Below are 14,692 nucleotides of genomic sequence, written 5' to 3'. Positions count from 1 at the left end.
ATGTCCCTCCTGAAGGGTCTTCAAAAGCTGTAAACCTGCAATTTCTGATAGGTCCCTTGGAAAAAACTGCAATGTGATCACCCCTTCTTGGGGTTAAATCTCCACACTGAAAAACAGCCAAACTCTTTCTTCCTTCCCTTCCCTCAACACAGATGGAAAACAGTATTCTTACCAGTTTAAAGGTGTGCATTTGAATTAACATGAACTGATGTAAACTTATGTGTGTCACTTCTAACTGGTTAGTATTAAAGCCAGACTTAAATAGGTCTGTCTGTGAAGACAGTGAATTTTTGTGTCAACACTGTAAACACTATAGTAAATTTTCCTGGTTTAATTAGGAGGATTCAAAGTGATTTAAGTTTGCTTTGTAGAAGAAAATCTGAATTACTGACACAACTCTGGCCTGAAGAAAGTGTGCAATATACAGGGAAACTAGAGGGCATGTTTTCTATAAAAGGCAAGTTTCTTTAAAAAGTGTTCAAGATCCTCCTGACCCCAATGGATGCTTAGGGTAATCTGAACCCACTTACCACATCTGTCTAGTTGTGGTGTGTAGACATTACAGTACAGTCATGAGAAGGATGAAATCTAAATGACCGAGCTCTCCTCTGGCTTGGTCAGTCCTTCTGAGTGGACTAGAACAAGCCCTGACTGCAATTTCTGCTCCTGTAACTGTGCAGTAGGAATGGAGGCAGGTGTGAAGCAAGACACTTGTCAGAAAATCTACGACCACCTACCCAACCCATTGCCATTCAGCTATTGTTTGAGCTTGAGTGTCATTAGTTAAACTTGCAGGGAAGGCACACTTAATGCTGAAATTGTTAATGCCATGTTGGGATAACTCTCAAGGTTATAATGAAAACTTCTCCTTTGAACAGGAACTCTATCAGCTCGATTCTCATCCAAACTTCAGTCTCTACAGTAGTCTGGCTTCCCACAAAGGGCTTGAAACAGATGTGGCATATAGTGGAAATGGCCAGAAATATCATTGCCATAGCCAAATGGGAGTGACAGGCCAGCACTACACCAAGATTTTCAGGTTCTTTGAAGGCTCTGATCTGTCTGTATGAGCTCCTGCCCTACAGGAAGGAGGGTAAGCAGGCACTGAACCCCCACCACTTACAACTTAGTATGCTAAAGTGAACCACAGTTTTTGTTTGCCAGGCTGTAACCTGTAACTGTTCACCTGCTGCGACTGTCTAGTCAAAGCTGACCCCAAAGTCTGTCTTCACAAAAGCCCTCCACCAGTCACTACTATGCTGTCAAGTCCTGCTGTTTGATACACCCCAGGATGTGGTTTGTCCTCCTGGCTGACAGGGCACACTGCTGACTCATGTTGAGCCTGCTGTTGACCAGCACCCCCAGATCCCTCTCTGCAGGGCTGCTCTCCAGCCACTACTCTCCCCATTTATATTTGTACCAGGCATTACTCAACCCTACATGTAGAATCTGTCACTGGGACATGTTTAAATTTCATTCCATCAATCACAGCCCAATGCTCCAATCAATACAGGCAAGGCATCTTGTCCCCCAAGAGGGTCAACAGCACCTCCCAGTTTGGTAGCATCAGCAAACTTACTAAGGGTGCATTCATCTTCTGCAGAAATTATCACTGATAAATACATTGAACAGGACTGGTTCTAGAGCTGAGCCTTGAGGAGCCCTGCTGGGAATTGGTTGCCAGCCAGGTGTAGCCCCATTCACTACAACCCTTTGAAACCTGTCCTTCAGACAGTTCTTTACCCAGTGCACTGTGAACCCACTCATCCCACAACCATGCAACTTGAGCGCAAGGATGCTGTGAGGCTCAGTACCAAGCCTTACTAAAATCCAGAACTGCTGTATCCACCATGTTCCCTTCATCCACTAGGTGGATGATCTTATCATATAAAGATATCAAATTAGTTTAACAGGGCTTACCCTCTCAGGACCTGTGCTGACTGTGCCTGAAGACTGAGTTATCATTTAAATGCCTTTCAACAGTGCCCAGTATAATATTTTCCATTTTCCATTTCTTCCAGCCCTTTAATGAGGGCTAAATATCAGTTACAACATTTTAAAGTTCAAAGTTGTGCTTAGATGTTGATTTTTACCCTTTTTACTGAGGCATTAACTGTTCTTTGCCTCCTTTCCCATCCACTCTTCCTCCCTCCCATCCAGCATATGCCATTGCATAGTAACTGCCTGCACAGCTATTTTGTACAGAAAGGAAAATAAGCTAATGTGGTGTAACACATTATAAATAAGAAACTAATGTGGTGTGTTTGTACAAAGGATTTTGTAGGCATATGAGTTAAAAAATCCCAAGAGATCATCCTACAACTTGACACAGTTGTAAATGTCACACTGACACATCTAGAACGAATGTGGGCACTGGGGCTCTGGTCCTAGTAGCTACGTTGAGGAGACACTGCTGAGAGGCTGGAGCAGGTCCAGAGAACAACAATGAGACCAGTAAAGGGACTCGAGCACAAGTGCCATGAGGAGAGGCTGAGGGAGCTGGGGGTGTTCAGCCTGGAGAAGAGGAGGCTCAGGGGAGACCTTATCACCTTCTACAGCTCCCTGACAGGACGTTGGAGGCAGGTGGGGGTTGGTCTCTTCTCCCAGGCAACCAGCAGGAGGACAAGAGGGCACAGACTCAAGCTCTGCCAGGGGAGGGCTAGGTTAGATATCAGGAAGAGATTTTTTGCCGAGAGTTCTCAGGCATTGGAATGTGCTGCCCAGGGAGGTGGTGGATTCACCATCCCTGGAGGTTTTCAAGACTAGACTGGACGGGGCACTTAGTGCCATGGCCTAGTAACCACGGTAGGGTTGGACTTGATGATCTTGGAGGACTTTTCCAACCCGGCTGATTCCATGATTCTATGACTTGAAGTTTGGTGTCTTTTGATGTTTAAGCTCTAAATGTCTACAATTACAAATCTAATAGCTTGACCAGCCAAGTTTGTTGCTCTTATCCTCATTCAAAAGAAGCTTTCCAGCCCAACTCCAAAGTAAAAAAAACAAACCCAAGTACCAGTTGTACTAGATGATTTGCACTTTTTTAAAGCACTGTGTTTGTGAAAGATGCACTCACCTATCCCCTCCTGTCTTTTCCCTTCTCACACAAGGGATTTAGGTTTCCAAACAAAGGAGGAAGAGAATCCCTCATTCTGTTTCCCCTCCAAACTCTGTCCCCACACAGAACAACCCAACTACTGTCCCTACAGAAGAGTTCCCTGTGCTCAGAGCTAGCACAGAGCCTACGCCCATCGTAAGTGATGTTTTGTAGATTTTAGTAGAATATGAGTCATTCATAGCTAAATGTGCTCTTAACAGGGGACTGCATTTTTGGGTTCGGCCATCAGACTGTTTTTATTGAGATGTTGCTTATCCACGTCATGCTACAGATCTGTGGGGTTCATGCTGTGCCTCTGTACTCTCTGTATGTGTGGCACACCGAGTGGCTGAGGTAAGCCAGAAGCAAAGCTGGAGGTAGCTCTCTGTCATGACTTTGGCAGGGTAAGAATCTTGCCTGTCCTCATTCCAACAGCAGTCAATAGTTTTATGGGGCAAACCAATACAGTTGTATACAATGTGCCTCTGAACAATTTAAACATTACCTGGTTTTTCCTCAACCTCCTGAAGGGGAAGAAACAAATCTAGCAGCTCATAAAGTCAGAAACAGCACAGTTGCTAAGGTAACCCAGCTGATAAGAACAGCATACCAGCAGACAACACCAGGCACAGGACTCACCTCATGAAATGCAGAGCAGAATCAAAAGCAATAGGCAGGGTGAGGCTGTGTGGAGGAACAGCAATGCTCATCCTTCTAAGATGCTTGTATGAATGGAACAGGTCTGCCTCAAACACACACAGAGTGAATCCAGAGCTTAACGGGTTTTATTGGGTCCCAATTCCAATAGGACAAGGAGCCCTTGGGGGAGTCCAGCTGAACATACCACTGCTCTCCAGCACTCTGCCTTTCACACCTGTGCATTTCTTTGCTTAGTATCTATACTGAGCAATGCTTGAGTGAAGGGGCTGCGACATCTCTATCCCAAGGTTTCAGCACCAGAGTTTGCTCTGGTTTAGTGAACAAGCCTTTCAGCCCCAGAGAGCACAGAAAAAGACACTGGGAGCTGGAAATCTCAGGAACCTGCTTGGCAATGCATTTCCCCTCACAAGAAACATTAAGAATTGTATTAGTGAGTTTTAAGTGACTGAATCAAAAGCAGGTAAATACCAGCATGTTATTAATTTGGATGTTTCTAAGCCAACCCCTATGTGACAAAACTTAGGACAAAACCAACCCCATTTTAGTTGGTTAATCCCAAAACTGCCTCCTGCAGGGATTCCTGTCTTCCTTTAAGCCATTGACAGGTTTCTGGTGAGATCTAAGATGCCAGTTCCCATCTTCATGCACACTAACAAGCTGAGGTGGACATGGATATCTGAAAAAAAAAAACCCAGCCATCTTTGACACTTCAATAAAGTTTCGTGGTGAAAACCTGCCCTGGTTGAAGTCACCAGCAGAGCTCCTAAGGAAAGTTGTGGGAACAGAACTTTAGGATGGCTGCAGGAAGAGTTTCTGGTAGCTGTGGTTCCACCAGGGCTACAAAGCATGCCTCAGTCAGGACGTGGTATGAACATGTGCCAATGCAATAACCCTTGCCTCTCCTTGCACTCTGGGGAAGTACCTTTTATGAGATATCAAAGTCCTAAAATGTTTGATAACAAAACTTTCCCAGTCAGAAGTGGAAAAGTGGGGAGTGGAATTTCCAGTCTGCAGAAGAGCTAATCTCAGGTGCCACTTTTGACTGAAACTGCAACCATGTTAAAGGAAAAAGGTATCTATTTTTCAACCCACATACTGAAATCTTTGGAGACTATTTGGAGGGAAGCAAGATCAATTATTTAAAAAATTTAGAGCTAAAAGGAAGCCATATATTGCTTGCTTAGTAGAATCCAAGCTAGGACCTGCCTACCAAAAGTGTTGCTGCTTTGAATTAGCAGTTCCAGTGGGGAAAACTGTCCACTACACACTCTGCTAAACTCCTTTCCTGAGGTATTTTTAGTATTTTTAAGTGCTGTTGTAGCTAGATGAATACTAAAGCCTGAGTTACTTAGCTTGATCCTTGCCACAAGGGGTAACAGGTTCAAACTGAAGGAGGGGAAATTTAGTTTAGATATTAGGAAAAGGTTTTCCCTGTGAGGGTATTTAGACACTGGCACAGGTTGCCCAGGGAGGCTGTGGCTGCCCCAACCTCAAAGCAAGGTTGGATAAAGCCTTGAGCAGCGTGGTTTAGTGGGAGGTGTCTCTGCCCAGGGCAGAGAGGACTAGGACTAGATGATCTCTAAGGTCCATTTCAACCCCTAAAATTCTATGATATGATTATGCTGATTTACAGAGGATGCACATCTGCATTTTGATCATCCCAACTCAAGGACCTCTAGTTCTGACAAAGTTACCGAAAAGACTTGTGCACATAGTGTTGAGAAGACAGCTAAACAGAATTTTCAAAATCAGCTCTAGCCAGTGATGAATAATATATGGGACCTTAATGAGTAATATAAAGATACTTTATGCCTCGTCTTTTGCTAGAAAAGTGTTAAATGGCCTTAGAGGAAAAGATAATAATACCTTCAACTTGAAATTCTTTGCTGTAAAAGAGAAAGTACTTTACCAGTAAAATTAATATTTTGAAAAATGGGATTATATAAAAAGGTAGGAAGGATTACAGCCAGTGAGTAGAGGTCATTATTTTGTCTGACAGAAAGTCCAGAGCTCTATTGATCAACCTCCTGAAAATAGAGTATTTGTGTCTAGCAGCAAGCAAAAACATTGTTTTCTTTCTCAGCACCAGCTAATTGCATGCTGCATTTAAAAACAGACTCTATCTACAAATAAACCAGTTTATGAGGCTGTGAGGTGTCTTAAGACCAGGAAGAATTCTTTCTACAATTTAAAATACCTGAGCTGGGAACAGAATGGTTTGGAGTGCAGCTAATGTTTTAGTCAGCAGCCTACAGGCTTCCCTAGCAGTTCCTCATCGCTATCTCCTCTGAAAATTGCCTGTGTGCTAATGGTTAAGCTGTAGAAAGTCAAGGCTCCCTTCTCACTAGTGTAAACCCTTGAGTACTTAGCTCTGGCACTGAGCTATTGGTAAATTTTTTCATTACCCAACCCATCAGTCATCCTCATCAGTAAAACGGAAAAATTACCAGTGATTTTTAAAAAGCTTTTTTGAAGAATACATCTATATTGATGTAGATTTGCAGTTTAGGAGCCAAGTGTTATAGTTTTCATGGTTTCTCACACTGAAGTGGTGAGCCATGGTTGTTCAAGTGCCTCCATGTTAACTACAGCAGTGCAGACAAGGACACTCAGACAAGAAATAGATTTATGCTAATATTAAAAAAAGAATCACTTATTCACAAGAGCTCTAAATTGAAGGCTGTGAGATGGGTGGGAAGCAGGTAGAAAAGTATGCACTTTCTTTCTAGGGGGGCTAAGTGTGCTGCCATTGAATTCAACAGCTCCAATGAAGCTGACTTCAGCCATGCAACATGGGCTGCCTAAATGTTTGGTAGTAATCCATTTTTTGTCACCTTTACATTGGCTGTGAGCTCTTCAGTGGGTGTAGCTATAGTTAAGTGGCCATTACAATCCAGCCAGAACAGCACTAGCTTGTGCCTGTACAGCAAGTGAGGCTTGTTGACATGTACAATGAAAGGACACGGGCACCGAAGGAAGTAAACTGGCAAATTTTTCAGCAGAAGTCTAATAAATCTAACCATGAGCTATGTAATTCCCCAACCTTTGGCCATAAAGCACTGCCCTTGTATGAACTGAATGCTTGAGTACACTCCAGGTCTTTCTGGCATGAAGTACTTCACCAGCTATTTAAGAAATGTCACCCATGCTGGTGGGTCTAAGCAAAGCCACGGTACTGCAAGTGAAAGCACCTAAGCATGCAAATATAGCCTGTGTGTAACACTTTAAATGGCTACACATACTTGCCAAGCAACTATGTTAGGCCCAAATATCCATAGACTTGGGCTCTGTTGCCCTGCAAACAACACAGGGATGGAAAGGGCATGGGAGTACTAGTTACAAGGCTGGTGTCACTGGACCCAGTGCACAACGAGCAGAAAGATTCCCAATACTGCAAGAAAACTCCTGGGTTTAAATTTACAAATTACACCACCATTTGCTCCCCATGGTTTTTCTGACATTCATTTCAGACTAGGCTTTGTTCTTCGGGAACATTTCCTTCTGAAAAATAAAAATTAACAACCCCCCTGATCTTCCAGTAATGCGTTATGGAAAGTGAAACTCTAGTGATGCAACCAGTAGGGTATCTTCTCTGCCATGACATTAAGTGTATTTCTGAACTTGCTGAGAACAGTGTGGGTAATAAAAATCAAAAGGAGGGAGACAAATGTCAGCCAGGTAAACATGTCAAAAGGTTAATTTCTGCAACTCATCTTTCTGTTACGTGAAAGGATTATGTCCTTGTTGTGCTTGATAGGAAGATATGTACCTTTTGAATTTAAAGTGGCAAGTCTTAAGGAAATAGAAAATCTTTAAAGCTGAGGCAGCAGCACATCTGTAACAAATGTAAGGCATGTAGGGACGAAAAAGAACAAGTTGTTTTAAAAGTGCTCCTCTGTGGATGTGTGTAATACCCCACAGGAGCTGGGTATCACATTAGGTCACTGCTAACATAAATGCATGGAATGTTTTTGGGTGTGGTGTTTATTTACATCTCTCAAAAGAAATTGGTTACTGGGGCATTCAGCTTATTACTGAAGGTTTTGGATTCCCCTTCCCCCTCTCCCTATCTATTTACAGTTCCCTTTCAAGTACAAGAAACATTTTCTGTAACCTCAGCTTCCTGATTCAGGTGTTGTGATGTCAGTTATTTACGATAACAAAAGTGAGACAATGCCTGTGGGCATTGCGTGGGACAAAGGCAACCTTGTTTCTGTAAAATGGGACAATCCTAGTGTGAGAAGCACAGGAAAGGCTATGAAGTAGGACTCCAAGGTGGTATTACATTAGTCCTGCCAGCTTCATAATAGCAGGCTTCACCACTGCATTATTTCAAAGGCCACTGCCAGAGGGTTTTTTTCTTTCCATAGGACTGGACACTGATGTGAAAGCAACTCTTGGAAAACTACCTCTTTGCAGGACAAGGCTTTGGAGATAGGTATCTTGGGAAACAAATGGATTGCTAGTGGGAAGACAGGCAGAGAGTGTCAGGATGCAAATGTTTCAGTACCAATTACGCATTCTGTGGTCATGGGCAAGTCATTCTGCACCTTTGCTTACCTGCCATGAAACTCGTGTATTAATATTTAACTGTCTCAACCACAGATGTGGTGAAACTTGCAGAATGCCAGTAAACTCTTGAGGTCACAGAGTAGCAAAAAGGAAACAAGAAGCTCTTAATACGAAGCAAGGCTAGATAGGAATGAAGAGCATGTACTTTGGTGTAGCCTAGACAATGTCACTTACCTGCTATTCTTCCAATTGGCATCGCATGGTCCTCAGGAGGGGAAACAGACACCATGATGTGGTTCATATAAGCTAACTCTTCTCGGTGGGATAGGTTGATTGGCTTTACCTCCCTGTGCAGCCCATCCTCAGACAACCTTGGTGGTTTGAAATCGGAGTGCCTGGGGTTCAGTATCAAAGGATGCATGATAGGGCTGGGCATCAGCTGGATGACCCTGGTGTTCTCCTGGCGAGGGCTGGAGGGCTTCTGGAGCACATCAGAAGGAGGAGGGCAGTGGTTGTTTTCTATTGGGGACACTGAGAGAGGATAGGGCTCCTGCTGGCTGTTCTCCTGCTGATGCCTTGTCCCCGGCACCCTGTCGGCTGGGGAGAGGCGACGGATAGTGTTGTCCATAGGGGACTTCAGTGGCCGCTGCTCGGGATCTGGTGACGGACGGTGGTTGTTGGTGATGGGCGATCTAGAACGATGCAACAGTTCAATGGTTGGGGGGTTGTGGTGCATTGCTTCTGTGGATGGTCTGGAAGGTCTCTGCACGAAGTTATCTGTGGAGATAAAAAAAGTCCCCAAAATACAGATTGTCTATGTTATGATCGATGTGTAGGATATAACTGTCAAACTGCTAGCCAGGCTTACTGGGTACTGCTGTCAGCTTGGAAATAATTTTACTTGTGTGACCTACAGATGCTCAGAAAAACACACTATAAATGCAGATAGTTATTACTACAGGGAATGAAATCAGCACTGTGAAAACAATCTACCTCTACCACCACGTACCAATAGTTCCTGGGGAAACATGCTAAGAGAAATCCCATTTTGAGAAGCTGACTGGAACACGTGAAGAAAGCAAGATCTGATTAAGCTGTACTATGTTTCTGTGCAAATGCTTTGAAACTTTGAAATCTCCTGCTACTCATGTATCTATGTGTGGTTCCTCCTATTGTACCACGATGAGCACTGTAAGGTAGAAGGCAAAGACAAAAAAAGGGAAAATGTCTCCAGGAAAATATTGGGTAGCAATTTTTAGACAGTAAAGGCTTAGGTCAAGGTAGAGAATAACTCAGTCTGAAATATGGACCGGGTTATCTAAAAAACCCTACCTGTAGGAAGTTCTTCATGAAACACTGGCTAAATTTTATCCCTGCCTTGATTTTAAGAGCATGTAACAACTTCTTTTGTTTAGTCTGTGCTGTCTACTGATGGGTTGCCCCATATAAGCACTTCCACATCTCCAGCACCTAGCAGGACCTCTAGCATCACTTTTGCATGAGCATCCTTCCCCAGCTGTGATGCCTAACAACAGGGGGAAGACAAATCACAGCTCTAGGTCAGTGTCTTTATGTACTAGCAATCCTCTCAGAAAATTAAATGTTTGCCAGTACAAACTTTCAGGTTAGCTAAGGCCATTAATTCTGACTCAGGAAATTACCAGCAAAGAGGAAAATACCACCAGAGTGCAACGACTAACAGGTTTTTATCTGAAAACCAAAGATCAAATTTCAGGACTGTTTGTTGAAAGCCTTGGATGATAACAGAAGGAAACTGCTGGGTACATGTCAACAACTGAACAAGTAGCTGCCTATTTGTAGCTCCATTTTCTCTGATCCTTTAACGATTGATTCTCTTGTTTTCTTGTCAAAGTAGTGATACCTGTTGAAGACCCTGTCAGGGTGAAGATCCAAGGGCTCCTGCTGCCCTGGAACTCAGGCAGGCATCAGGAGAGGGATCTGAACAGGAAAAGCTCAAGTTCTGAGAAAATGTAGTGCCAGGCAGTGACACAGCACCAACCCTTTCGCTTACTCAATGGTCTGTTCATCTATATGAGGACACTAAAGTCTACAGGAAAATCTGAAATTATAGGCAGAACCTACAATGCTCCAGAACACTTATTTCACACACTTGTGGTCCCAGACAAAAATGCATTTGTAGAGCTATATTAGATACTCACAATAAAACAGCTGGAGGATGTGGTACTCCACCGCTGTACATTTTCCTTGTTTAAACTCAAACAGTTTTAAATACAATCTGGCCAGCTAATATGGGATAGCCCAAATGAAGTGCAGATCAAAGAGGAATTAACTTACAACTGCACCTACCTCTGTGGCTGTCCTTTTTAAAGTCTCCTTTTTTGCCACAATAGAAAGAAAACCAACCCTTCCAGTTTTACTCAGCATCCTACAGACCATCCACCCTCCTCACTGTAAATTCAAATGCACTGTGCTCATTCTTCGCCTCTAAGTATAGACCAGATCATTGTATTGTTTGTCCTACTTATTTAAACTGCCTTGGCTGAGGGGAGCAGTCACCTTTAAAGCAGAAAGGAATGCCTTGCTCTGCTTTACACCAGGCACTCTGCAAACAGTAGTTGACTCTGACAAGCTCCTAACAGAAGTGGACCTGTCTGCTCCTAAACCATGATGATACTGAACCTGGGCAGGATGGACAGAAGGCAGAGACCAAGGAAGTCTTTAAAAAGCAACAAGAGGAAAAACCACAAATGGATACACACTAGTGTTCATTTTCTTCCAAGATCTTTCTCTTTAAAGACTTCACAAAAGAATCCTTTCATGGCCAAAGATGCTGTTTGCCATAAAACAATTCCAACTCAGCTCCAAGAAGGTCCATTGCCACAAATGACCCTGAACAGAACAAAATCCCCATCACATTCATTCCTTGGCAGATATGATGACTGTAAGTTGAGCACATATGGTACATCATTTCCTGCAGCAGTAGATTAACTCATCAGCCTGGCTCTTCATTCCAAATGATCAACACTCTTTTCTTGAAGAGAAAGCCATGAAAGGAAATACAGCATCCCTGAAAACTGCTGACCTATCTGATCCATACAGGGATGCAGTGGGGCTGTACTTACTCTGTGTGTGGACAATTGCTGGTGTAACAATCCCAAAGATTGGTACTCTTTGTTTGCCCACAAAAGGAGTGCAGGGAATGACAGTGTAAACTTCCTGTATGGCATCCCATCAAATGACTCAGTGCTACATCAGAAGGACCACTGGAGATGTAGGTAATTCACTTTCCATTACTCATCCCTCTAACAGAGACTGATGCCCACAGAGCCAATTCCAAGCCAATGTCAATGCATCTTGGAGGTATCCTGAACTGCAGTTAGCTCATGTCAAACAGCCCAACCCACTTTGTTTAAGACTAGCAAAATGCCACTATATGTAAATGAAAGCATTTAGAAGTGGGATCGTAAGTGTAATCTATTAGGAAATAGGCAAAAGAGCCAGCAGCACAAAATGGAACAAGATCATTGGTGTAAGGAGGGATTCTAGAAAAGATCACAAAATCATATCACAGAATCACAGAATTTAAGGGTTGGAATGCACATTACAGATCATCTGGTTTCAACCCTCCCTGCTCTGGGCAGGGACACCTCCTCACTACATCAGGTTGCACAAGGCCTCATCCAGCCTGGTCTTCAACACTCACTGCCAGGGCTGGGACAGCCACCATGTCCCTGGGCAACCTGTATACAGATACATCACCTATCATGTTCAACCACTCAAAGCTGTGCCAACCTAACACCTGTCCCCTCTGTCACAGTTTGTGAGTTAGCCAGGGTTAAGCTCTGCTCCTCAAGTTTATTCTCCTTTTCTTACCAAGTTGCATTTTGCTGAGGGAAAATGAAAACTTAATTGTGCTAGTTTTTCCCAAGTGACTCTGTGAATCAGGAAGAAGAAGGAAGTAATGTCAAAATACATAAATAAAGAAATTCACCTGCCACCTATGCCACTCTTGGCATAGAGATTTTTTGATTACTCAGAGCCTTGTGGCAGGCAAGCTGTAGTTTCTTTTGCTTGTTTTGAAGTTCCTCTCACAGCAAATCAAGAACTAATTTTTGGCATTATAAAGAAAAGTTCTAAGCAATAGAACAAAGTTCTCTAAGCAAAAACAGTGGTACTATCAGCAGCCAGAGTATCGTAAGGAAAGCAGCAAAGTTGTTTCTTAATCACTAGATCCTAAAGTGATACCCATGAAGGCCAACTGATCATCCCTGTGAAACCCTCTCCAGTGAAAGCTGCTCTGTATCTTTAATGTAGGAGGGTCTGAGAGAGCAGCTAGTGTTTCTGCTTGAAATTTAGAATGGGTGAAGGCCAAGCTTCAGGAAAAGACTGAGATTTTACTAACGGTCCCTGGAAACTGCCTGAATACACTAGGCAACTGTCTCTTGCACAACTCTGCCAACTGAACCTCATCCTGACCTGTAGCACCCTCATCTAATCTGAAATATTTACACAGCTGTGTGGAAACACTTTGGAGCGTTCTTATTCCACCTGCTGCTGTCCTGCTCTTGGTTTAGCCTCAGAGTTTTACTGGTGCTATTTGATTCTGGCTAGCTCAGACTGGCCACAGGCAACTTGTACAGGCCTGACAGTACCCACAAATCTTCTCCTGCAATCCCATGTTGAATCTTGAAATACAATTCATATCGAATAGGAACAGTACATATTCTCTCCAGTTAGCAGAGGCTAGGGTGATATCCTAACTCACATCTGTTCTCGTCTCCAGTTTACTTCAAAAAGGAGTAACACTACGTTTTCCTAGATATTTTTTTAAATGGTGATATCCTAACTCACATCTGTTCTCTTCTCCAGTTTACTTAAAAAACAAGTAACACTACATTTTCCTAGATATCTTTTTTAACTGAAGAAGTGAATTCTGCCTGATGCTTTCACGGAAAGGCTTTGAAAAGGCTTAGGCTTTATATCTTTCTGTTATTGGGGAAACCCAAGAAGTACTTTAGTGTGTGTGTTTTAAAAGAAAATAAGCCCTCAATTTTCCATTGAAAGAAGCAGACTTACATTTTGATCTGTACTAATAACAAGTAGAAGAAGCTCAAATACACAATTCCACTAACTTAACTATTCTTTATTCATCACCTCTGAAGTCATGGTATGTGTGGACACTGCTAGAAGGCTAATGAATAACCTAAGCAAGTAATTACAATAGTAAAAATAAGAGAAAACATGCAGAAAAGCCCTTCTCTCAACATGAGTTCCTCAACCAGTCCCAAAGCTGAGCAACAATGACAGACTCAGTGCTAGGGACTTTGGCATGATGTCATGACAGATTGTCAGCTGAAGTGACTTTGAGTTAGTCATTCCCCTTGAGGCTGCCTTCTCCCTTGCTCTGCAAACTACTGCATTTAGCTGAATCTCCAGGATACTAAAAGTCCATGCAGCATCTTTTGTCTGCCTAATTGGGTGTGAGGAAAAATGAATCAATGGGGTCAATAAAACTTTCTGCTTTTTAGTCTGTATCTGGCATAGCTTTTAAGCAGGCTTTGGAAACAGAACAAAACAATAGCAGATAAAAGGAGAACAGCTAGTTGACTCACTAGACCACTTGATTGTTCTAAGGCTATGCAGTCAAAGGGAGGACAGTTGCTTTATTTAAGTGATTTTGGAGCAAGAAAATTACATCATTCCTCACATCCTTGCCCTACTCACCACTATAATGGCAAGTAGGGTAAGCTCCTGTAAGAATGAGAGAGAGTTACCTTCATCATGATTCTGGTGTAATATGACCTCTGGCTGAGCATGGATAGAGTTCCCAGGGTGGAAGAAAGGTGTGAAAAGCATACGAGCTTTCCTTTGCTTCAGGATATGCTGCAGGAGTTCATATAAAACATCACCTGAAAGACAAACAGCAGGAAAAAGGAAATGAATCACAGAATACATGGAGTTTGAAGGGACTCACAAGGATTATCAAGTCCAGCTCTTGGCCTTGCACAGGACATCCCTGAGAATCACACCATGTGCCTGAGGGTGTTGCCCAAATGCTTCTTGAGCTCTGTCAGGCTTAGGGCTGTGACCACTGCCCTGGCGAGCGGTTCCAGTGCCCAAACACCCTCTGGGGGAAGAACCTTTCCCTAATATCTAACCTAAACCTCTGTTGACACATCTCCATGTAATTCCCTCAGGTCCTGTCACTGGTGTCCAGAGAGAAGAGATCAGTGCCTGCCCCTCCACTTCCCCTCATGAAGAAGTTGTACACAGTGATGTGGTCTCCCCTCAGTGTCAGACCAAGTGACTCAGCCACTCCTCATGTGGCTTCCCCTCAAGGCCCTTCATCATGTTTGTTGCCCTCCTTTGGATGCTCTTTAATAGATTTGTATCTTTCTTATATTGTGCTGCCCTAAACTGCCCACAGGACTCGAGGTGAAG

General features: G+C 43.2%; 1 protein-coding gene across 1 annotated transcript in view; it reads right to left on the bottom strand.

The window, feature by feature from the left end:
- The window catches only part of ETV6 (ets variant 6), a 28,551-nt gene extending 14,345 nt beyond the window's left edge, over window positions 1-14,206 (bottom strand). The window contains exons 1-2 of the mRNA XM_009081497.1: window positions 14,026-14,206; window positions 8,504-9,046 (exon numbers count right to left, since the gene is read on the bottom strand). Of these exons, the coding sequence (XP_009079745.1) occupies window positions 8,504-9,046; window positions 14,026-14,206 (724 nt within the window). The remainder of the gene's footprint in view (window positions 1-8,503; window positions 9,047-14,025) is intronic.
- Between the last annotated feature and the right edge of the window lie 486 nt (window positions 14,207-14,692).

The sequence above is a fragment of the Acanthisitta chloris genome, unplaced genomic scaffold, assembly GCF_000695815.1.
Source record: "Acanthisitta chloris isolate BGI_N310 unplaced genomic scaffold, ASM69581v1 scaffold4319, whole genome shotgun sequence".
Classification (NCBI taxonomy): Eukaryota; Metazoa; Chordata; class Aves; order Passeriformes; family Acanthisittidae; genus Acanthisitta; species Acanthisitta chloris.
Note: the sequence above shows the minus strand (reverse complement) of the source record. Positions and strands in the feature narration are given on the sequence as shown.